At 40.3% G+C, this 25,684-nt stretch overlaps 1 protein-coding gene across 2 annotated transcripts in view; it reads left to right on the top strand.

The window, feature by feature from the left end:
• FAM120C (family with sequence similarity 120C) overlaps window positions 1-22,177 on the top strand; it is a 112,032-nt gene extending 89,855 nt beyond the window's left edge. The window contains exons 11-17 of one of the 2 annotated variants that reach the window (XM_042974423.1): window positions 9,737-9,851; window positions 12,781-12,990; window positions 14,147-14,348; window positions 16,468-16,606; window positions 16,812-16,869; window positions 18,532-18,809; window positions 19,307-19,321. In XM_042974423.1, coding sequence (XP_042830357.1) covers window positions 9,737-9,851; window positions 12,781-12,990; window positions 14,147-14,348; window positions 16,468-16,606; window positions 16,812-16,869; window positions 18,532-18,786 — 979 coding nt within the window. In that variant the 3' untranslated portion in view covers window positions 18,787-18,809; window positions 19,307-19,321. Of the gene's footprint in view, window positions 1-9,736; window positions 9,852-12,780; window positions 12,991-14,146; window positions 14,349-16,467; window positions 16,607-16,811; window positions 16,870-18,531 lie in introns of both variants that reach the window. The other variant, XM_007089433.3, reaches the window with a different exon arrangement.
• Window positions 22,178-25,684: the final 3,507 nt, after the last annotated feature.

Raw genomic sequence — 25,684 nt, 5'->3', positions numbered from 1 at the left:
GGGGATTCGGTCTGCTCAGTGTATGGGGGATGTATGGAAAGGCTGACTTGCCATTCTATCTGCCTGCACACTTGGGAGGGGCCACATACTTGCTGTGTCTGTGGGTCGGAGAGGGCATCACAGAGCTGGGGCTGTGGAGGAGATTTTAGAGGAAGAGGAGAAACATGTCAGGCAGATTTTGAGTCACTTGAATTATGTTTTTCTTTCTGCCTTTATTGCCTGTATTTATTCTCTAAGGTCTGCCTGAACTTAAAGGCTCAGATTATTTTTTGAGGAAACCACTACCCCTGTATGAGGCAGCAAGTGCAGCCCCATGGCAGACACTAGGCAAGCCAGATGCCAAAAGCCTGATTTGTCCAGGCTCAGCCTAGCCTGACCCTACCCTGCATCTGGGTTTGCACACCATGTCCACTGCTTCCTTGTTAATGCCCATCCCACCCCCTCCTGACTGCCGTCTTGTTTTTCCCCTTTAAAGTAGTAGTTTTTTTCCCCTTTCTCTAATTACTTTCAGGTGTTTTCTACTTTAAAAGTATCCTGACCCGACAGTTTCTTTGACCTTCATGGGCCTGTTGTGGAATGTCCCTCTGGAGTGGGGATGTGGTTCCTCAGAATTTAAAATCACTCTCAGAAGTCAGACCCTTAGAGATCATAACTCTTTATCAGACCACCATGCCCTGCACCCCTCCAGCAAGGGAGCAACGTCAGTCTCCAGACAATTCTTACTACCATGGTCTGCAAACATGCTTCCAGGTAGTTTTGCTACCCCCTCCCTGAGTGGAGCACCACATTGGACTGGTCTGGCCCCCAGTGCAAAGAAGGTAAAGGACTCACTCGTGGTCACAAAGTAATGCTGTAGATAATGGAGTACTACGTGGCAATGAGAAAGAAAGAAATACGGCCCTTTGTAGCAACGTGGATGGAACTGGAGAGTGTGATGCTAAGTGAAATAAGCCATACAGAGAAAGACAGATACCATATGTGTTCACTGTTATGTGGATCCTGAGAAACTTAATAGGAACCCATGGAGGAGGGAAAGGAAAAAAAAAGAGGTTAGAGTGGGAGAGAGCCAAAGCATAAGAGACTCTTAAAAACTGAGAACAAACTGAGGGTTGATGGAGGGTGGGAGGGTGGGGAGGGTAGGTGATAGGCATTGAGGACGGCATCTTTTGGGATGAGCACTGGGTGTTGTATGGAAACCAATTTGACAATAAATTTCATATATTATAAAATAAGATAAAATAAAATAAAATAAAATAAAATAAAATAAAATAAAATAAAATAAAATAAAATAAAATAAAATAAAAAACAAAGTAGTGCTGTAGAGCCAGGGCTCCTAGACCCAGGATTCTGGACTCCTGGCCTCATGTGCTTAAAGGCCTCTTAAACGTGAGCTCTAGACCAGCCATCTGGGAGCTGGAGTGCTCACTTGCTGCCAAATCCTTGGCTTATATAAGCAGTAGAAAGAGCTCTGAAGGGAGAAGCCCTGGGTTTTCAAATTGATGATCCCCTGTTTACTAGCTGTGGCACAATGGGCATATTCTCCTGAGACTGTTTCCACATCTGTAAAACAGAGGTGATGAGCCTACCTCAGGACTATTGTGAGGGTTACATGAAACAGCTTTCCTGGTTCCATACTTGGCACATAGCAGGTGCTCTGTACATTGTGGTTTCCTTCCTTCCTTCCTTCCTTCCTTCCTTCCTTCCTTCCTCCCTCCCTCCCTCCCTCCCTCCCTCCCTTCCTTCCTTCCTTCACTAAGTATCTGCTCTGTGCTCATACCTGGGGAGGAAATTGCTTTGAGGGAGGCCAGAGAGGGGGTCCTGTCCTCAAGGAATTAACTATCCTATTGGGAGACAACAACTCCCCTGCCTGGAACACCCGGGAAAACATCTGAGGTAGTAGAGGGTGAAGAACATGCCTCTCCTCTACCTCCTCCCTGCATGCAGCTCCGGCCTGATTCTGCTTGGGAACTGGTGGAGCACTTGGGCCACTTACTGCTATGTGGAGCGAATCTTTTCCACCTCTCTGGGACCATGAATTCCTGGCTTGCTTTTTATAAAAAGTAATCTCTACACCCAATATGGGGCTTAAACTCACAACCCTGAGATCAAGAGTTGCGTGCTCTACTGACTGAGCCAGCCAGGCACCTCTCCGGCTTGTTTTATGCTCTGATTGATGCACTCACTGCAATCTTTGAATCACAAACAGTGAGTGAGAGGAAGGTGGTATTCCATCAGCAAAAGATAGGCATTCGTGTGGACACTGAGGTGCTAGCTTTTAATTATTATTAATATAAGGGATTAGATTAAGTGTGATTCTAGGTCTACAGAACTTTTAATTCCATGTTCTCTCTATACGGAAACTAATAAATTGCAAATACGATAGGGGTATTATTGTTGGTCTGGTGAGACGTTTAATATTTGTGACAGATAACTTAAAAATGATGACTGAGTGCTACAGGAAAGTCCCTGTCCATAAGGGATTCTGTCTTCATTGGTAGCCATCTATGCATCCTATATCATGAGGTTCCCCAATCCTTCCACCGATCACATAAGCTATTCACATTGGTTTGGAGACCTCAATCTCAGAAGCTTCTGAAACATGCCTAATCTAATTCTGAATTACCCAAAGATTATGTAAAATTTTTCAATAAATGGCATTTAAAAAAAATACTTTTACCAGTTGAAAGAAAGCCCATGTGAAGAGGATGAAATTAGAATGTGGGCAAAATACATGAATAGACATTCTCCAAAGAGGATATACCATAGCAAATAAAATAAACACATGAAAATATGTTCAGTATCATTAGCCATTAGGGAAATGCAAATTAAAACCACAGTGAGATATCATTACACAGCTATCAGAATGGCTAATATAAGAAGTAATGATAATACCACATGCTGGGGGTATGTGGAGAAACTGGATCATTCAAATGGTGGTTTTGGAAATGTAAAATGCTACATCCACTTTGGAAAACAATTTGTCAGTTTTTTTTTAAGAAGGTCCAATGCAGGGCTTGAACTCAAAACCCTGAGATCAAGACCTGAGCTGAGATCAAGAGTCAGATGCTTAATTGACTGAGCTGCCCAGACATCCCCAATTCATCAGTTTCTTTAAAAATAACTATACAACCCAGAAATTGCACTCTTGGGCATTTATCGCAAAGAAATGAAATTTTATGTACCCACAGAAACCTGTACATTAATGTTTATAGCACCTTTATTCTTAATACTCCCAAATTAGAAACAACCCCGATGTCTTTCAACAGATGAATTGTTCAAGTATTGCACATACATACCATGGAATTCTACTGACCAATAAAAAGCAACAAACTTTAGATAACACACAATAAGTTGGATGAATCTTAAGGGAATTATGCTAAGTTAAAAAAGCCAGTCCCAAAATATTACATACTATGTGACATTGTGGAAATGACAGAATTATGGAAATGGAGAACAGATTAGTGACTTCCAGGAGTTAGGAACATGGAGTGGAGAAGAGGGTGGGTGTGGTTATAAAAGACAATATGAGGGATCCTTGTGGTGATGGAACTGTTTTTTATCTTGACTGGGTCAGTGTCAGTATCCTGGCTGTGATGTTGCATTATATTTTGCAAGATAATACCATTAGGAAAACTAGGTAAAGTGTTCGAGGGATCCCTCTGTTTTACTCCTTACAACTGCATGTGAATCTACAACAATATCAATCTTAAAAGTTGAATTAAAATAAAAACTATGCTAAGGAAAGAAGCAAATTACAAAAGACCACAAAATTCCATTTATATGAAATGTCTAGCAAGGCAAATCTATGGAGATAGAAGTAGATAAGTGGTTGCCTTCAGGGTGGGAATGAGGAGTGACTGCATGTGAGCACAAGGGATCTTTCTGGGGCAATGAAAATATTCTAAAACTCAATTGTGATGATAGTTGCACAACTCTGTAAATGTACTAAATATTAAATTCTATACTTAACAATGGATGAATTTTATGGTATGTAAATTATACCTCAACAAAAAAAATAGAGTAAGTTTCTGTATATGTAAAATTTTTGCAAAATAAAGTATTTATTTTAAAAATTGAGTAATGTTGGGGCGCCTGGGTGGCTCGGTTGTTTAAGGATCCGACTTCAGCTCAGGTCATGATCTCACAGTTTGTGAGTTCAAGCCCCGTGTTGGGCTCTGTGCTGACAGCTCAGAGCCTGGAGCTTGCTTCAGATTCTGTGTCTCCCTCTCTTTCTGCCCCATCCCCTGCTCACACTCTGTCTCTCAAAAATAAATAAACATTAAAAAATTGAGTAGTGTTGGAGCACCTGGGTGGATCAGTCAGTTAAGCGTCCAACTTCAGCTCAGGTCATGATCTCACAGTTCATGAGTTCTGTGCTGACAACTCAGAGCCTGGAGCCTGCTGCAGATTCTCTCTCTCTCTCTCTCTCTCTCTCTCTCTCTCTCTCTCTCTAATAAAGATTAAAACATAGCTTTGTATGATGGCAGATGTTAGCTACAATTGTGAGCAGAACGTAATGTATAAACTTAAGTCACTGAGTTGTATACCTGAAACTAATGTAACATTGTGTCAACTATACTCAAATGAAAAAAAAAAATTTTAAGAAAATGAAACAAAAATGTGTTTGAAAAGTATTTAATGAATGAGGCATTCTCATAGTATAATGAGTGAAAAAAGTATATATAATATATTTATAATATATAAAAGTATATATATTTATAATATATAAAAGTATATATATTATATAAAATATACAATTCGTGATATTACTAGATATATCATTAGATGTATATACTAATACATTATACTGTACTATACTATTATTAGGTATATTATTAGATATATACATTATATACAATATATAATATATATATAATGTAATAGAGAAAATTGAGATTTGAGAGGTTAGGAAGAAAAAAGCCAAAATCATAACAAACATAACAGTGGTAATATCTGAATGGTAAGAGTACAAATCACTTCAGCTTTTATCTTTTGTTTTCTTTATACTTTTCTGTTGCATTTTTTACATTTTCTTAATGATAATGAACTTCAGCTTTTGAAGTAAGAATGAAATCATAAATTTTATTTTAAAATTAAAAGAAGTGGATAAAAGCAGAGACTACCATATTTTAAAACATATTTAAGTTAGAGTGGGAGAGAGCCAAAGCATAAGAGACTCTTAAAAACTGAGAACAAACTGAGGGTTGATGGGGGGTGGGAGGGAGGGCAGGGTGGGTGATGGGTATTGAAGAGGGCATCTTTTGGGATGAGCACTGGGCGTTGTATGGAAACCAATTTGACAATAAATTTCATATATTAAAAAAAAGAAAATTAAACTCAACCAAAAAAAACATATTTAAAACGTAGGCTAGCATTGTACTGGCATGAGAAATAAATACAGAATAAATAAGTAGAAAACAGATCTTTGTACATATGAGAATTTAATATATGATATGGGGGCTTCACCAAATAGTAAAGGAAGAATTCGACCATAATTGTCTCAGTTACAATGGTAACCAAGAGTGCTACTATGACAGGCACTAGGTTAGGTGGTTTTACATGCATTTTCTCTTTTACCTATTATAACCTTTTGAGATGTAGGTAAAATTAGCCCCATTTTAGAGTTGAGGGAGGGAACTAAAGCCCCTAGACACTAAAGTGTTTGCCCAGAGTCACATAGAAAAATAGTAGAGGGGCACCTGGGTGGCTCAGTCTGTTGAGTGTCCAACTCTTGGTTTCAGCTCAGGTCATGATCTCATGGTTCACGAGATCGAGCCTCACATCGGGCTCTACACTGGCCGTGGGAAGTCTACTTGGAATTCTCTATCTCCCTCTCTTTGCCCCTTCCCCATTCATTCTCTCTCTCTCTCTTTCTCTCAATAAATACGTAAACGTTAAAAAAAAAAAAAAAAAAGAAAAGAAGTAGTAGGACCTAGATTGGAACACAGTATGTCAGGCTCCCAAGTCTGTATTCTTTGCTACCATGTTCTATGTATATAAAGTTTATGTCAGGGTGTCTAGAATACAAGAGGCATTTAGTAAATGTTGTTCCTATGAGTAACTTATAGTTTGCTGCATATACTGTAATATATATACACATATATATGTATATATATATATATATACACACTATATATATGTGTATATATATGTATATATATATAATGCTTGTGTGTAGTATATATAGTAATGTAAATACTACTAATAGTAATAAAGCTGTCTTGTAATTGAGATTGAGGAACTTCCATGGGAAATTCGTACTCCTGTGGTTGTACAAAATTAATCCCCAATGGAATCATATAATTTAAAAAATAACACATGATGAGCATTACTAAATATTGGTTGATTTAATAATTAGTATTTCCTGCTATCTCATTAATGAGCCTCTGACTCTTTGGACACTGTCCTCTCTTTCATGTAATTCATTCGAGGCTGGTTGAATAGCAGTGTTGGCCAAAAGATGGAGCTAGCATTTCCTTTGGAATATCCTGCCATAGCCTCATTTGTTCAGCAAACATTTTTTGAGCATCCATTCTGCCATGCACCACACTAAGGTTAGAGAAACATGAAAAATTGCAAGTTAACATTAATGAGTATAATCCAAACCAACCAAAAATCTCACATCCCTAGGAAATTAAATGTTCTCCCCTCTGTGAGGCCTTCTCTGAGTCTCCCAGGTGAATTTAGTCACTGTTTCCTTAGAGCACCCAAAACAACCTGTTCAACTTGTAAAGTCACATCCTTCTCATTTTATTAGTCTTTCAGTGATCCTGCCTGTCTCCCACACTTGACTCCTTTAGGAGCTCCTTTAAGTCAGTTTTTCTTTCTAGTAATCAGGATGTGACTGGTACAATTCAGCTTTGGAGGATTTTTGTTGAGTTTTTTTCTTGGTTTGGGGGATTTTTTCCATGACCTGGTTGATGCATTCAGTCAGTCCCCTAATAAATATTTACTGATATGTACTCTAGGCCATGTACTATGCTAGATAGTTTATAATAAATATTAATAAGAAACAAGACAATAGATGAGGCCAAACAAGGTCCTAGATCTCATTGGAACTCACATGAGTTCTTGAATATGTTTTCAGTCAAGCATTTGAACCTTATTTATTGTATTTTTCAAATCTTCTGTGATTTTAAATGTATCTAAGGCACATTTTACATGTCATAGCTTAATGGTAGTATGCTAAATTCTTCTACTATAATTGCATTTCAGTTCATTTTTGTCTACTTTTGCTTCATATTTTGCCAACAAAATAAGATGGAAAGATTAAAAATAAAAGAATGGGCAAAGGTAAATCAATCAAGGAAGTATAAATCACAAGAAAGAAGCATTATTAATAAATAATATAGTCCCCAAGGCAAAAAAACATTGAGGGTAAAGGAAAATATTTTATATTGATAGAAGATATAAACTCTGAATTGTGCACTATATAATACAGCATCAAAAAGTATAAAATAGATTATAAAGTATGAATAAATTTTCCACATGGAGAATGTGTGGGCAGGGAGGAGGGTATAAACTGTTCTTTCTGTGTGGCCCAGAAAGATACCTCCTGGAAAGGTCAGTCATTTAGAACTTTGTTTGTTTGTTTGTTTTAAGCGGTTTTTTTTGTTTGTTTTTGGGTTTTTTTTTTTGAGGGAGAGAGTGCACACGCACACAAAGGCGAATGGGGGGGTGGTCGGTGCAGGACAGATGATCTGAAGCGGGCTCTGCCCACAGACAGCAGAGAGCCCAATGTGGGGCTTGAACTCATGAACCTGAGATCACGACCTGAGCCACCCAGGCGCCCCTAGAACTTAGTTTGTAAAGAAGCAACAGGGCTTGTTGGCATGTTCTGCAGGCCCAGAAACATCCTGGAGTTGAGAGAAATGACAGCTGGGCTTGAAGAAAGAGTAATGGCAGTAGGGCTGCCTGTGCTGTTGTGATCTTTCCAGGTGAGGAAACAGCAGATTAGAGATTCAAAGCCAGGTTCTTTCCAGGGCATCATACAGCCTCCTGGTAGTAGCAACTGGATCACAGTCCCCACAGATTCATTCCACGTGCCACTCAGAAAAGACCATCCCTTGCTTTAAGGGCCAGCTTTCTGAAGTCTCACACAGCTCCAATAATTATGAATGATCATTGTCTTGTGGGTCTTTCAGGGAGCTAAGGACATAGACTTTGTACTGATGTATTTTTTTCATCTTTCTTCCTCTTTCTGCATCTTGGTGCCTAGAATGGTAAGACATATTCAGTTCATGAAATTCAACTCAAATACTCATCAATGAGTACTTATTTATTTTAATTAATGGATTTCTTATCTTGAGGAATGGCCCTATCATCTAGCCATCTGCTCAAGTCAGAATTCTAGGAATCTTAGACTCTTCCTTTTTCTTTACCCCCTTCCCATAACATGCATGACCAAATCCTATGGATATATCTACTCAGTAGCTCTTGTCTTTGTCCCCTGGCCCTCTCCAACCCCTGAGCCAGTGCCTTTGTTCATACCTCTTCAGCCACAGATTGCTGCAGTTGCCTCCCAACTGGCATACATGCCTCTTCTCTCTTACCCTATGAGCCAGTCAATATCACTGTCTTGCTGATAATCCCTAAGTATCTTCTTATATTTTCAGAATGAAAGTCCAAATTCCTTAATACTGTTTTTGAGACACTTCATAATCTGACCTTTTTTTTTAGTTTTATTGAGAAAAATTGATATAAAATTGGTATAAGTTTAAGGCATACAGCGTGATGGTTTCATTTACATGTATTGTGAAATGATTGCCACAATGTTTAGTTAACATCCATCATTTCATACAGGTATAAAGAAAAAGAAAAACTTTCTCCTTATGATGAGAATGCTTAGAATCTACTCTCTTAACTTTTCTATAGACCACATAGCAGTGCTAATTACAGTCATGTACATTATCTCCAGTACTCATTTATCTTATAACTGGAAGTTTATACCTTTTGACTACCTTCCTCCAATTCCCCCTCCCCTTCTGCCACCTCTGATAACTACAACTCTGATCTCTTTTTCTATGAGTTCTTTTTTTTAAGATTCTACTTATCAGTGAGATCACGCAGTATTTGTCTTTCTCTGTCTGACTTATTTCACTTAGCATGATGTCTTCACGTCCCTCCATATTACTGCAAATGATAGGACTTCCTCATTTTTTATGGTTGAATAATATTCGTTGTATTTGTATATATACCACAACTGCTTTATCCATTCATCCATCAGTGGACACTTAGGTAGTTTCCATGTTTTAACTATTGTAAATGCTGCTGTAGTGAACATGGGGGTGCAGATATCTTTTTGAGTTATGGAACCTACTATATCATACTGAACTCCACACCTCTATGCCTTCACATATACTGTTCCCTCAACTAGAACATCCTTCCCCACTTTTTTTTTTTTTTTTTTACTAATTTCTACAGGCCCTTTGAAACCCAGCTCCTGCTATTTTTTCAGGATACCCTCCCTCACTCCTTTAGCCTAGCCCTCTCCTGTGCTCTTGTAGCACCCTGTACATTCTTCTATCTTGGTACTTATCACACTCTCCTGTCATTGTTGAGGCACATGCCTGTCTCCTCTACCACCTAGACCGCAATAAACAAAGGCGAAGATGCTTTAACTTTATTCTACTGAAATTGTCAAAACCTGGCCCGTCATAGGTTCTTAGCTTAATAAGTGTTTGTGAAAGGAATAAATGAGCTTTTTTACCTTAATAATTATGCTTTTATTTTCTAGATACATGGTTCAGTGGCCTGGTGGCCGAATCCTGCATCGCCATGAGCTAGACACTTTCCTTGCACAGGCAGTATCTACCCAGCTTTATGAGCCAGATCAACTTCAAGAACTCAAGGTGATTTGTTTTACCCTAACTTAAAATCTTTCTTTTATGAGCTCAATGCTTTCCTTTTGGTCTTTTTTTCCCCTGGTGCTGAGGAGAAGAGTAAGTTCTACAGACAAATGTTTGATTTACTTTAGCCAATCATGTATGTTTATTAATAAAACCAAGAGGTACCTGCACCACTGCTCCCATACTGATAGGTGAGAATGGACAGAAAAGATGGATATTATACATTACAAATAAGTTGTGGCCACAAACTATGGTAAGGTTTCTGACTCTTGCAAGATACACTACAGGGGATTCTTCCTTGTGTCCTGAGTTTGTCTGAGTAAATGCCTGCCTTTTTAGTAATACTTATTGGATGTTAGAGAGAAATCTAGAAGAACATAAGGAAGAAAGCAAATCCACCATCTAACTGAACGCAGAACATAGTAGTTTAAATTTTTTTCAAGTTTACTTATTTTTGAGACAGAGACAGAGCTTGAGCAGGGGAGGGGCAGAGAGAGAGGGAGACACAGATTCCGAAGCAGGCTCCAGGCTCTGAGCTATCAGCACAGAGCCCAACACGGGGCTCGAACCACAAACTTTGAGATCATGACCTGAGCCGAAATCGGACGTTTATCCAACTGGGGCCACCCAGGGGCCCCAGAACACAGTAGTTTAAAAGGTAGGCTCTGAAGCCAGTCTGCCTTGGGTTTGAATCTCGGCTTCACAAAAGTGAATTACTGGGACCTTATGAAGATAAAAAGCTTCTGCACAGCAAAGGAAACAACCAACAAAACTAAAAGGCAACCAACGGAATGGGAAAAGATATTTGCAAATGACACATCGGACAAAGGGCTAGTATCCAAAATCTATAAAGAGCTCATCAAACTCCACACCCGAAAAACAAATAACCCAGTGAAGAAATGGGCAGAAAACATGAATAGACACTTCTCTAAAGAAGACATCCGGATGGCCAACAGGCACATGAAAAGATGTTCAACGTCGCTCCTTATAAGGGAAATACAAATCAAAACCACACTCAGATACCACCTCACGCCAGTCAGAGTGGCCAAAATGAAGAAATCAGGGGACTATAGATGCTGGAGAGGATGTGGAGAAACAGGAACCCTCTTGCACTGTTGGTGGGAATGCAAATTGGTGCAGCCGCTCTGGAAAGCGGTGTGGAGGTTCCTCAGAAAATTAAAAATAGACCTACCCTATGACCCAGCAATAGCACTGCTAGGAATTTATCCAAGGGATACAGGAGTACTGATGCATAGGGGCACTTGTACCCCAATGTTTATAGCAGCACTCTCAACAATAGCCAAATTATGGAAAGAGCCTAAATGTCCATCAACTGATGAATGGATAAAGAAATTGTGGTTTATATACACAATGGAATACTACGTGGCAATGAGAAAAAATGAAATATGGCCTTTTGTAGCAACATGGATGGAACTGGAGAGTGTTATGCTAAGTGAAATAAGCCATACAGAGAAAGACAGATACCATATGGTTTCACTCTTATGTGGATCCTGAGAAATGTAACAGAAACCCATGGGGGAGGGGAAGGAAAAAAAAAAAAAAGAGGTTAGAGTGGGAGAGAGCCAAAGCATAAGAGACTGTTAAAAACTGAGAACAAACTGAGGGTTGATGGGTGGTGGGAGGGAGGGCAGGGTGGGTGATGGGTATTGAGGAGGGCACCTTTTGGGATGAGCACTGGGTGTTGTATGGAAACCAATTTGACAGTAAATTTCATATATTAAAAAATTAAAAATAAATAAAAAATAAAAAGAATTAAAAAAAAATGAATCTCGGCTTCATTGCATCCTAGCTGTGTGATCTGAGGCAGGTTGCTTAACCTCTCTTGCTTCAGTTTCCTTACTTGTAGGGATATTAAATAAAGTAAATAATCCATGCAAAACACCTAGAACAGTGTCTTGCATATCTTAAGTACACAGAATCCAATAATACTAGCTATTAATGCAGAACACCCCTCTCCTGACTTCAGTGGCCATGGTTTTTTGAGGCCCTAGGATAAACATGGAAAAGATCTAGCCCAATAAGGCTAACAGAATCTTCCTTTAAGTGAGGTTAACTAAGGGAAAGACAAAAACAGTCTAAGAAAAACAGTGTTGGTTCCTCTTTACAGTAAGTATAATATTGCTTGGCCCTAGGGCAGTTACTGTCTCCAGATCACATGTAGGAGGGAACTTGCAAGTACTTCTCCTTTTCCTGTTGAAGCCATCTACCATGCCAACTTGAGATAATAAATATAAACATTTTCTACACAGTTGAGGTATTGTGTATGTGATTACATATTGTGTTTTTAAACTTAGCATAGCACATATTTTCTATGTCTTAAAAAAGTTTAAGAAATTTATTATATGCATGTATCAGCTAATTATTATAATGTTGGCCATTTGGTTTCCAGTTTTCCCCTATTAGATGTAACATTACAATTAAAATCTTTACGCATAGAGTTTTATTCATAGCTCTACTTCCTTAGAATAGATTCATGAAAGTAGGATTACTGAGTCAAGAAATGTTAACATTTTTCAGGGTTATTCACATACTGCTTAATTGTAATGTACATTTCTCATCAGCTTTATATGAATGTGCCCATTTATTTCATCCTTATCAGCACTGGGTGTTCTTTTTCTCTTTGGATTTTTAAACTTTTTCTAACTTGACAGGTAAAAACAAAATGGTTGGTGCCTTTTTGAAGTTTTAAAGCTGATGTCTTTTTTTTGTAATGAGTATCTTTCAAACTATAATGAGTATCTTTCAAACTGTGTCAGGGAGTGACATGGATAGAAGCTGCTTGTGCACTCAAATGTCTATATTAAGAGGCAACACGCTCAAGTTTAATTTGAATAATCAGAATAACAGGAACAAGAGTAGATGTAACCAGTGACAGTTTTTAATAGTAGTTTTTCCTCTGTGGTGGTTTCAGATTGAGAAACTGGATGCCCGAGGGATCCAGCTTGCTGCCCTCTTCATGAGTGGGGTCGACACAGCTCTGTTTGCCAATGATGCCTGTGGCCAGCCAGTCCCGTGGGAGCACTGCTGCCCCTGGATTTACTTTGATGGCAAGCTGTTCCAGAGCAAGTTGATTAAAGCAGGCCGAGAGCGAGTATCCCTGGTTGAGCTCTGTGATGGCCAGGTACCTTTATGTCGGGCAGCTGCTAAGGGCCATCTCTGATCCACTGTGGGGATGAATGGGCAGAGGGTGGAAAGGAACAGAGACATTGGAGAGGGAGGTAGCAGAAGTAGGGGAATGTGTGACATTAACCTAACTGGGTCAAGGATAATCCCAAAGGCCCAGAGTCTGATATGTCCATGTTATAAAACCATACGTTGGAAAGTGTTTTTTATGAACACCAAATTTTCCTATTGTTTTCTTATCTGAGTATTTCCTTCACATGGAATAGGGCTTTCCTGCAATTCTTAGGATTTCATTTCCCTTATTTGCAAAAACTATAAGTCACTTCTGCAAATGGTGATAACCTTTGTAAAGGAAATATGTTTGGAACTAGAAGAGAATAGTAAAGTAGATGACAGAGTAGAAGCAGGAGATTCTTTACAATGAAACCTTAGGAAAGACAGGGAAAGGAACCCTTACTTCTTTATCCACTTGGGGGGAATGAGCTGAGGGACTAGAGCAGGGGGTGGCAAAATACATCAAAACTGAAAACCTTGAAATTTTTATTCCAATAAGGTTTTATTGGAACACAGCCACATCCATTCATTTACATATTGCCTGTGACTGCTTTCCCACCACAACAGCAGAGTTGTATAGTTGTGACAGAGACCATATGGCCTACAAATCCTATCTGGCCCTTTTCAGAACAGGTTTGCTGATCTCTGGACTAGAGGCATGGGCTTCTCCTGGACAGAGGTCATGGTCTCTGATCTTGGGTATGGGGGAGAAGGTTAAAAAACTTTGTGCATGTCAGGTTTTATTCTTTCACCTAACTCTGTTCTATCCACCTTAAAAAATAACCTAGCCTATTTCTGGTCGTGTGACAGACCATCAGTAAATACTTATTGTTATATTTGTCTCCCTTGACCTAGTCAATGTGCCTCACAAGGCCTTGGTCAGAGCTAGTGTGGTAGTTTGGTGTCATGCAAAAAGTGGGTCTTTGGTGCCAGACAGGTTTCCCTGAGTATGACTCCTTGAGCCATTTAACTCCATGCCTCAGTTCTCTTAATGGGAATAGATTTGTGAGACTGTCCCTAGAGTGCCCAATACTGTGCCTGAAACAAAGACGTTAAAAAAAATGGCAGCTACTGTTATTAATTCTGTTCTTCATTTGAAGGCTGATCTGGCAACCAAAGTGGAAAAGATGAGACAGAGTATCCTTGAAGGAGTCAACATGAACCATCCACCACCTTCTGCTCTACTTCCATCACCTACTTTTGTGCCTCCCATGGTGCCCCCTCTCTACCCTGTTTCACTTTATTCCCGAGCCATGGGCTCAATGCCACCTCCCCCTCAAGGAAGGAGCCGGGGATTCACAGGTCAGTACCTATGAGTGATGTATTTGTCATCCTCAATCTATTTCATAATAACCCATCTGGTAGTTAGTACCAGTCACAGAGTCAGCAGTTTCATATATATCAGGCCCAATACTGTGCCTGAAACAAATATACTGATCCTAATAACTCAAACAACCTTGGTGAAACAGGATTTTTTAATAGGGACATTTTGACATGAAGTATCAAGGTTCTGTGATCAGGTGGGAATGTCATTGCTATGGTTCAAGGTATTTGTTGTCCACTGTTCATCATTTTAAAAATAATAAAGCTGGGGGGGGTTCTTGGGGGGCTCAATCTGTTAAGTGTCTGATTCTTAGCTCAGGTCTTGATCTCAGGGTCATGAGTTCAACCCCTGTGTTGGGCTCCACCCTGGGCGTGAAACCTACTTAAAAAAAATAAAGCTGGAAGTTTATCTAGGGTCATAAAATTCAGTATGCATATTTAGTTCAAGGCTCTACTTGGATGAGCAGTGTGGATGTTTGCTCTGTTCAGTCAGGTAATGATCAAGTTTTACAAACCAGGGAGCCAGCCATTCAGTCCATTCCTTGAAGCTGACTTTACAGATCTTTGTTCCCATTCTTTGCATGTTGATTTTATTGTGTCTCAGAAGACAGCTTTAATTAAGGCTAAGTTCTCAGGAGATCCTTGCCATTGTCCCAGCTCCCAGTGATGCCTAGTCTCCAGTTACTGGTGGTTCATGAAGAGCCTTCTGCCTCCTCAAAGGCCACAGTAAGATCCCCAAAGGCAAGTCTTTCTAGCCCTCTTAGAACTGGCTAGTACCCTGGTACCTTAGACATCCACTGTTATATGAATGAAGGACTCTTTACTGACAACTGGCTAAATGAGTGGAGGGTTATTAACATTTGCTTTTTTTCCATAAACTAAAATTAAATGTTTACTAGAACTGTGGATTCTATGAAGGCTTCCTTTTATGCCAAATTACAAAGCTCTACTGTGCTTGTGAGCTCATACAGACTGAGTTGGAATTTCCTGTTTTAAAGAGATATGCTATCTTGTCTTGAATTGGTTCTGGTTTTCAACTGTTGCTATTCTTGCTTATTAATTATAGATTACTTTCAGTTTAGTTTCATTATTTTCAGTTCAGTTTGCTGGTTTGGCTGATCCTCCATTGTGTAGTGATACATATTTGAATCAAAAATGGTTTAGGCCCACTTTAATATTAACTAACTGAAATTTGAATAAAAGCTTAAAAAGAAAAAAGTGGTTTTGGTCCAAATGAATAAACAAAAAGCAGAATCCAGACCCATAAACAGAGAAGGAACTTATGGTTGCCTTAGGGGAGGAACGTTGAGGGGATGGGCAAAATGGGTGAAGGAGAGTGGAATGAGTTATGGAATGAGTAAGTCACAGGAATGAAAGGCACGGCATAGGGAATAAGGTCAATGGTATTGTAATAGCATTGAATGGTGACAGATGGTAGCTGTACTGTGGTGAGCACAGCATAACTACAGAGTTGTCGAAGCACTAGGTGGTACACCTGAAACTAATGTAACATGTGTCAACTAAACTTTAATGCAAAGAAAAAAGAAAGGAAAATAGAAGTGGCATTTGGCTTATAATTTTCTAATAACTAGATTTTAGGACATTCATTCTTTCAGCAACTATTGAATAGCTACTATGTGCCAGGCCCTGTAGCAAAAAAATGAATTGTCCATACCCCACTTGCTATGTGTACACAGGGCACCTGGGTGGCTCAACCTGTTAAGCATCCTACTCTTGATTTCGGCTCAGGCCATGATCTCACAGTTCATGAGCTCAAGCCCTGCATTGGACTCTGCGCTGAGAGTGCAGAACCTGCTTGGGATTCTGTCTCTCCCTCTCTCTCTGCCCCTTCCCCATTTGTGCACATACTTGCTCTATAAACAAACAAACAAACATTTAAAAAAATAAAGTGGATGTGTACAGATCTTCAACCCCTGTCCCTAAATTTGTTTCCACCATGAACCTTTGTTGTTATGACAGAGTGTTTATCATAGAGAAATGGAAATAAGCAGAGTAGGTGGGCTGTAGGATCTTTGTTTCCACTTCTTATCCTACCTTGCATTTAGCATTCATTACTTCCTTCTTCCTATCTCTCCAGGTCTCCATCCAATCCCTTCCCAAGGAGGAAAACTGGAGATTGCTGGGATGGTTGTGGGCCAGTGGGCTGGCAGCAGGTCCTCCAGGGGCCGAGGCTCTTTTGGCATGCAAGTGGTCTCGGTTGGTGGGCCAGGAAAAGGGTATGTATTCCAATAGGTTGGTATGAGCTAGTGTTATTCAAGGTGCTATTGGGAAAATACCCACCTATTGAATAAGTCCATTAAGGTAAGAGGCATTGACTAACTTTCCATAAGAGGGTCAAACTTCCTAGAGGAGGTGATTAATTAAGTGAAAATGTGGGCTTTATATATTCCTCAGGATCACTTTTCCCCTCACTTTCTACAGGCATGGAAAAGAACAGACTGGTAGAGGATCCAAAGGACACAAAAAAGGAAATAAACAAGTAAGCACCGTCCTGAGATTATCTACCTTCTGTTTGATACATCTTGTCTTTTCAGCTAACTTGCAAATGATCAGATCAGGCCAGAAAACTGTGAGCTTTCCTAGCTACTCCCAGCATTTGATTTCATTCCCTCGCTCTCTAGCTGTGAGTTAGTGAGTGTTAACTGCCCACACTGTTCCCACAGTGCTGCAGAGTGTTATCTTTCTCCCTGAGTGAAGCCACAGGATAGAAACCAGGTACTGTGTCCTGAACACCTGTACCTAGCATAGTATGTGCTACATGCAGCCAGAAAAGGGGCCAAAGTGAAGTTAACAGTGGAATTGCCAGCTTCTCAGGGTTTTCTGAGGGCTTCCTACCAGAGATGCTTAGAAAATTGGACTTTGGCCTTTGCTAAATATGAGAAGGAAGGAGTTGTTGCCATTTTGCTTATTCCTGATGGCTCAAAATGGTCTTAAACTTTCCTCTAATGTACACCTTGAATTATAACAGTTTCCACTGATGTTCATTAGACATACCCCTCTCCCCAAATATCATGACCTGAGCCCATATCAAGAGTTGGACAGTTAACCACCTGAGCAACCCAGGCACCACAGGATTCTCCATTTTAAACAGAGGAAACTGAGGCTCAGAGGGATGAAACATCTTGCCCAAAATTATCCATCAAGTCAACATCCAAGTTGCCATTCCAGCCTGAGCTGACGATTCCAAAATCCTGCCCTATCCTGATTGTCCTGATTCTACTACAGTATAACAACTCTAATTGTTAGAGACAAGATTCAGACTTAGATCTGGCTGACTCTAATGCATATGCTCTTAACCGTTTATACCAGAGCTTTCTTCATGTAAGTGTAAGCTGTAAGGGAAGCCATGATATCAGAAGTTTGCTTGGGGACATGGAATCAAAACAATAATATTAGCTAGCATTTATTGAGTTCTTACAGTGTGCCAGGCACATCACATTCTAAGTGCTTTACATGGAGTGTCTCATTGAATCCTTATAGGAATGTAAAAAATAGGTACTGTTATTATTTTTTTTACACATGAAGAAACTAAAGGAAAAGAAGGGATTGTGGATGATCATAAATTTCTCATTGCTAAGATTACTGGGGATACTGTTATCTACTCCAGAGGTAGCCTGTCCAAGGAAGTTCTCATGTTGACTTTGTTTTTAGCTAAAGCATCATCCCTGGACAGTGGTGCTGTCCATCTCACGAACTGTGAGATTATGACCTGAGTCCAAATCAAGGGTTGGACACTTAACCGACTGAGCCACCCAGGTGCCCCCTACTACATTCTATCTGAGTGTCCTTGAGCAATGTACTTTAATCTTTCTGAGCCTCAGCTCCCTCATCTGTAAATGATACATAATATCTACCATTTAGGGTTCTGACCAGTATTAGAAAAATACATTGTAAAGCTTTATAAATGATACCTATGTCATTATGTTGTCATCTCAGCCATTGAGTTTCAGTCAAATCCATCTGTGGTCACCCTAAGTTCTCAGGACAGTTATCAGAGCACACTTTACTAGGTGTTTACAGGCTTTGGGCTTTCTGATGTTTTTGAAGAACTGAAGCAGCTTCTGCAAGCTAGCTTATGAACATGCTTGGGAACTGTCAGTCTGGGATTACCATTTCAACTGAATATATCTGTGTTTGACAGAGCACTTCAGATGGAGTTTCTAAATCCCTAGAGCCTCATCAGGGTCGGTCCCACTCACAGGTAAATGGAAACAATGGCACATTGATCAAGGAAGAGAAGAGTGATCATCATCTTCCAGCTCCATCACAGTGTGCCTTATCCAGAGACAGCAACGTGTGTACTAATGGTAACCGCTACTTCCCCGTGAAGAATGGGGAGAAGAGCCGCTTAGGAGAGCAAAAGCTAGGAACTGTGGCACAACAGAAGGAGGAATAATGAGCAGAAGATGACTTCAGCAGGTCAGGAAGAGAGGAAAACCTTTACCTTTCTGATTGTAGGCCCAAGTTAGAGGAAGACATAAATGCTTACCCTAGGTTTATCCAAGATTTTGTTGGGATATCCTATTGTATTCATCTTTTCCCTTTCCCTGTCTTTTTCTGACCTCCAGACTTCGTGGTCTGCTTCTGGGGAAGCTCTGGTAAAAGATGACTGGCAACAGGACTAGGTCCTATTCTCAAGTAGAATATGTAATGCCAGTATTCTCTTTGCCTCCCCTGGGAGTGTAGTAAGGCAGCGTCTGTCAGAAATCTGGTGTCATCATGTAAGGCCCTATAGAAAAGCTCCAGCTTTGGTTTTCTGTGTCTTCATCATGTTACTCTTTACAAAACTTGTGGGATGGCAGGGACTGCTGTCTGTGGCTTCCTACCTTGCTTTTTTCTCTATGAATTCGTGAGACCTTGGTATATAATCAGTATCTGCCTTCCTCTCGTTCTTTCCCCCCATTCACCTAACCCAGGATTTTATACAACCGCCTCTAACTCTGGCCTGGCAATCAGATAGGTAAGTGTTTTCAGGGAAGTGAAATAGTATTGGTTATTTTATTTTATTTTATTTTATTTTTTATTTTATACACTTTAAAAAAAACAAACAAAAACTACCAATGGCCTTTGTACTGGGGGATTCAAGTGAGTCAGAAAAGTACGGGCAGATTTTTCCTGCCTCTGAACTAATGCATTGTTTGTAAAATAGAAGATGTGGTGCAGTTCACCCACTCCCTGCTGCCCACACCCTGAAAGGGTGGGAATCAATGCAATGAAACTGAGTACGAAAAGGAACTCAAAAGATGGTGTGTGCGTGTGTGTGTGTGTGTGTGTGTGTGTTTGGGTATGGGCGTGTGGGTGTATGTATATATGAATGTGTGTATCTATATGCATACACATACCCTTTATATAAAGAGACAGATCTATTTATCTATACATATTTTATATATATAAATATATGTGTGTGTGTGTGTATGTGTGTGCGTGCACACGTACCTACATACATGGTGATGTCCCAGAGGATTTGCTGAATTTCCCAGAAATGCTTCCACTGCTATGGAGTGGTGGGTTTCAAAAGACCACACTTTAAAATCCTTACTGAGTCACAGCCCATCGGTTATGAGAAGATGGGCTTCTCTAAAGCAGACAAAAAAGTACTTTCCAGAGATTGCCTGTTCAGAACAACAAACAGTTGGGTTGTCACAAGTTTAATCTTGAATGGAGTCCTCACATCCCATATAGTGAACAAGAAGGTTGGAATGGGGTGGGGAATATTTGGGCATTTCCTTCTGCTAGAGCAGCCTAGTTCAGAGAGGGAAGGGGGATGGGAGGTGATTACCAGGGCTTGCAGTTAATTTGGAGGAAATCTCATCTGGAGCTTCTGGGTCAAACCGACCTCAGGCTAGAATTGATTGCCATGAATCCCTGAAGGAGAGAGAACTAGCATTGGAAAGATGGGGTAGGGAAATGTAAGGAAATCGACAATTTGGTTTTATATGCCTAGATTGTTTTATTTGTTCATTGACATTTTGACTACTGGATCTTTTCATTTGCTTTGCAAAGAAGACTTCAGATGACTCTGGCCCAGGCCTTTGGGGGTACTCTGTAAAGTTTCCCAGCCCCTGATGAGGCCAGAATCTGCCCAGGACAAAAAAAGCTGTTCTTCCCTGCCAGAGATACTCTTGAGACAACCTTGCATTTCCAGTTTCCCTCCTCAGCAGCTTAAGTATGAGGGATGGGAACATGGCTTACAACAGATTAGCATTGTGTCTTCATTCAGGAATTGAGGCTTTCAGCCTCACACATCTCCTTTTGGGCTTTGTGATACTCTTGCCCAAGAAGTACCATGTCTACAGGAATTCAACTGACTAGACTTCTAGCAGGATTTCTCTCTCTTTTTGAAAAACCCCATGCACCTTAACCCACAGTAAGTCCTTGGTGATTATTTTCCAGACAACCAAAAGTCTGTTTGCTTACTGCCCACTTACAATGAGCGCATCATGAGAGATTGAAAACAGTCTCAGACTGTTTAATCCTAGTCTAGCCCAGTTTAAGAGAACCCACAACTTGTAGGGGGAGAGAGCCCTTAGAATGTCTCTCCCTCTGCCCAGACACTTCTTACATAAACCAAAGCAAGATGACAAAAGTGAACACCTAGCAAGATATAACCAGAAACAAAGTGTACAAAAGCCTCCTCTTTGGAATTTGCTCCTTTAATTTGGTCCCCCCCTCTTCTCTTGGGCCTGCTCAGACTTTCACAAAAATCTTGAAGGTTAGGATTTCTATGTCCAGCAAGAGAGGGATTCGGTACTGAACTTAGACAGCTTGGAAATTTCTTTCCGGAGCCACAGAGGGAGGGATCCTTTGAAGCTCTAAAAATAACCAGAATTGCTGAGCTGAGTTAAATTAAATATATAGACACCATTTTCTAATAGGAAGTACTTGGAGTTATATGGAAAGGTATTTTCTTCAGTTGCCATTTCTATGCATCTTGAATCTATTCGACACAATCAAGTGACAGTATTGTTAACTCTCACAGCCTTAAGAAAATTTATTTTGTAGGCATTCACTGTGAGAAGTAAAATTGCTGCTTTGACAGGGGTGATTCCAGTTTGCCAAAAGGCTTGCTTTTCTCCCTTTCACACCCCTCTGCTTTCTCCTAACCTGGCCAAGGGTGAAATAAGTGGCTCACTTCCAACCTTGATTTTTATTTGGATTCAGCATTTTGGGTTTGGAAGGTCATAATAAAGAACCATAAAGGGCCATATTCCTGTATTTTAATTTATCTACCAAAATCTACAGTTTTGAAGCCAGAAAGACTAAGGTTCATTACTGGAAGATGAACTTTTTCTTACCTGAGGACAAATTGGGGAAGGTGGGTCTGATCTTTGCTGCTAGTACCATTTGAAGAGACTGTCATCCTTTACTTGAGGCTCCATTTCTGACTATGATGTATGTGCCTCTCTTGAACAAAGTCATATAGGAACCCCCAGAAACAACCCCTTGACCTTGTAGGGCCACAAGCAAAAGCAACCCTGGTTGTATATAGCCACTGACTCCCAAGGACTTGGCATCTTGATTTCTGCTGGCCTGTCTTGGGGTCAGCCTAAAACTCCCACCCTTATTCAGTGGCCAGTCTGGCCTGAACCAGGCCTGACAAACTTTTGCTCACTTGCATCATTTTCATTCTGAGCCAGGAGGACTTCAGGTAGACTTTAAAGCCCAAAAATGGCACTTGGTTTGGCCAGTGACATTTGATTTTTGTCTCCATCTTGATTTTCTGGCATCATTGGCCAAGTCACATGAACTTTTTTTGATCACTGAGAAAAACAGCCAGACAAGGCATTAGGGAGGGTGGTTAAGGTGGGGGTGGGGGGGTGGGGGGAGGAATGCTTACGTAGGGTAGGAAGAATGTGGAAGTAACTGTTTGGTTATAGTGATCCAGTCCATTGGAACCTTAGAAGGCTTGTGTGGGCATGTCAGTGCTACCCTTTCAGTCTCTAAGACCCCCACTTCCTTTGAAATGACCATACAAGTAGACCACAGTTTAAAGTAGCTAGTATAATTCTACTAAGGTTTAATCATTGTACTTGTTCACTTCCGGATGCATATTTCCTAAATATGCTTGGGGTTTGGGGGCAGGGGGTAAGTTTTCACTGTTCCATTGTATGTCACTCTCTATTATTCTCCCTCTTGTGACTTTGGCATCTTTAATTTGACTTTCTACTTTCTTTCCCTTGGCTTACTGCAGTAGTTTGCTGGGGCAGGTAGAGCTCAGTGCACTTATTCCCTTATTACTGCTAATTACCCTCAATATTGTCAGAAGTCATTTTGATGTTCTAAGAAGATAACTTCATTTTTTTTTTTTTTACAAAATCATCTTTTCCAAGTTAAAAGCAAAGTAAAATACCCCCTGTGCTAGGGTGCCCATTTCAGCTTTTGACATTGCCCTTGTACTTTTTAGATGCTCTTTTGTCCGTGTTGGTAGTAACTAATGACTAGTGAATTTTCATGTAAATGAAGCAAATTAAATATTTCAGATTTTATTAATCTTTCATAACCCTGCCAAATCTGATGACTTCATTTTAGTTACTTCCCAGAAGACACCTCCCCTCCTTTTATTTTATTCTATTCTCTTCTATTTTTAGAATAACATACTAGGTTAAAGAAACTTTAACTGCAAGGAGTCAATGATTTTTAGTGCTCCCTGATAAATGATGTTATTGACAAAAGTAAATTCTTCCATTGTTTTTTCCTGTGTTAATATCTCTTCTCCTGTGCTCTTGACAGTGTATTTAGTGGATGGATAATATGTATTTCTCTTTCCCATTCCCAGATTCCAAATTCCCTGCCATTTTGGCCCACCTCACCACAAAAGCTCCATAGTTTATTAATGTAAGTTTGAATGGATGCTTCTTAGGGGAACCTGCAGGAGTTTCTGGAAGTGTTTCAGAAAGGAATGAAAATGTCTCAGGAGTTCTTCTGTGATGGAAATTGGTCTGTTGTTCTGTTAATGCTGATGGAAAGAAACTTACAGTGCTTAATAAAAGTCTATTCTTTTAGTAAAAAAACTGTGAAATAATTTTGGGTGTGTGCAGTTTACTTTCTTCCCCCATCTGGATCCCTTTCTGCAAGTGGGGGATATGCTTGTCTCAATTCAGAAGTGTTACACGGAGAGTTAGGAGCCTACATGTAATTAAAGAGAGCAGGCAATGGAGCCAGTATAAGAATCACAAAAGGAAGGGCATATAGAGCTTCCAGCTGAACTTCTTTATTTGGATGTTCTAAAGGCACTTTTGACATTTCCCAAACTGAACACATCCTCTCTTCTGAAGCCTGCTCCTCTCCATGAGTGATGCTACCTTCTACTCAATTGTCTAAATCACAAACCAACCTGGGAGTTATCCTAGCCTCATTTCTAAAAGCCAACTCATGACAAGATCTGTTGGTAACACTCAACCATTGTTTTGTTTCTCACATCTATCTGTCTCTCTTTTGTCCCAGTTGCTGTGATTCAGTTCAGGCCTCTTCATGTCTCACCTGAATTGTTATAGCTGCTCCCTGGCCTTACTCCTAACCAGGCAATTTTTAAGCAACATTTTGTGCTTAAGTGTATGTGCCTTTCCCTGGTGAGAGGGCCTATACTTTTTTTTCGGGTTCTTAAAGAAGGCTATGACTCAAGAGACGAAGAACCACCGATTTGATCCACCATGTGTACAGCTTCCAGAGTAATCTGTCCTAACATGCTGTACCCCCACCTCCATGGTCCCTTCATGATCTTGCCCCTGACCACTTCTCTAGCCTCATTTCCTACCACCCCCAACCCCCTTCAGCAACATTAAAGTGCATCCTGTGCAGCTATTAATATCCATTTCTTCTCATTTGCTTGTACCATTGCCTAGAATGCCTCTCTCCCCTCGTCTCTGGTGCATTCTCAACTTTACCCCCACAAGATTCAGCTCATATCCTTGTGATTCTTTTCCTGATCCCTGACTAGGGATCCCTGTACAGATTCATCACACCCAGTCCCTATATCTGTCTCACCTGAAGACAGACCAAGGGGCACATCTCTGCCCCTTGATTAAACTTGACCATCTCTGTCTTCTTGGCACCAACCACCCAGCATGCACTTAGTAAATGTTTGATGACTAAACCAAGGACAGCTAAAACACCTTTGAAAATATTCCCTGGTATAAAGCAGATTGTAGACTTCCAAGGCAGGATATGTTGATGGCAAAAACACACAAGAAAGTTTGAGTATGAAGGTTCAGCACTGAATGGTATTCATTTAAATGTGTTGTGGGGCTATGAAAAAAAAAAAACAAACCCTGAGCTCTGAGTCACCTTTGAGCAATAGAGGGATGCTTGGAGCAGAGTCTGAAGCCAGGACTCGAGGGCATTCTTGTTACCTTACTGCTTCCACAGAGTGACACTAGCTGGGCTTGGCCTCCCTCACTGCTCTGTGCCTTGTGTGTACAGATTACAAAAAGAAATAGCTGAGTCTAAAGGTGAGCATTAAAGGCTTACTGAAACTTGTAAACACCTTACCCTTAAATGAAAACTCTATTATTTGTAACATACTTTGTTTCATATTGGATTCATTATGGCTACAGATTCCTTTGATCTTTGGGTGTTGGGACTCAAAAACTAATCGGAAGAAATCTTTACCATTTGGCTTTTAAAAATTTTTTTTAATGTTTATTTATTTTTGAGACAGAGAGAGACAGAGCATGAACGAGGGAGGGTCAGAGAGAGGGAGACACAGAATCCGAAACAGGCTCCAGGCTCTGAGCCGTCAGCACAGAGCCCGACGCGGGGCTCAAACTCACAGACCGTGAGATCATGACCTGAGCCGAAGTCGGACGCTCAACCGACTGAGCCACCCAGGCGCCCCCCCATTTGGCTTTTAAAAGTTACCATTTGGAAAAAAAATAAATAAATAAAATAAATAAATAAATAAATAAATAAAAGTTACCATTTGGGGCGCCTGGGTGGCTCAGTCAGTTGAGCGTCTGACTTCAGCTCAGGTCATGATCTCGCAATTTGTGGGTTAGAGCCCCGCATCAGTCTCTGTGCTGACAGCTCAGAGCCTGGAGCCTGCTTCAGATTCTGTGCCTCCCTCTCTCTCTGCCCCTCCCCCACTCGCATTCTGTCTCTCTCTCTCTCTCTCTCTCTCAAAATAATAAAAAAAAATTTTTAAGTTACCATTTATTGAGGACCTATTGGGTACCAGGTGTACTACTAGGCTCTTGTACATTATTTATAGTCCTCAAGCCAGTCTGCAAAGTACTATCCCCACTTTATATGTGGGCAGATTCAATGGTGTCCAGGTTTGTTCATACACAGCTAATGAG

This window comes from Panthera tigris, chromosome X (genome assembly GCF_018350195.1).
Source record: "Panthera tigris isolate Pti1 chromosome X, P.tigris_Pti1_mat1.1, whole genome shotgun sequence".
NCBI lineage: Eukaryota > Metazoa > Chordata > Mammalia > Carnivora > Felidae > Panthera > Panthera tigris.
Note: the sequence above shows the minus strand (reverse complement) of the source record. Positions and strands in the feature narration are given on the sequence as shown.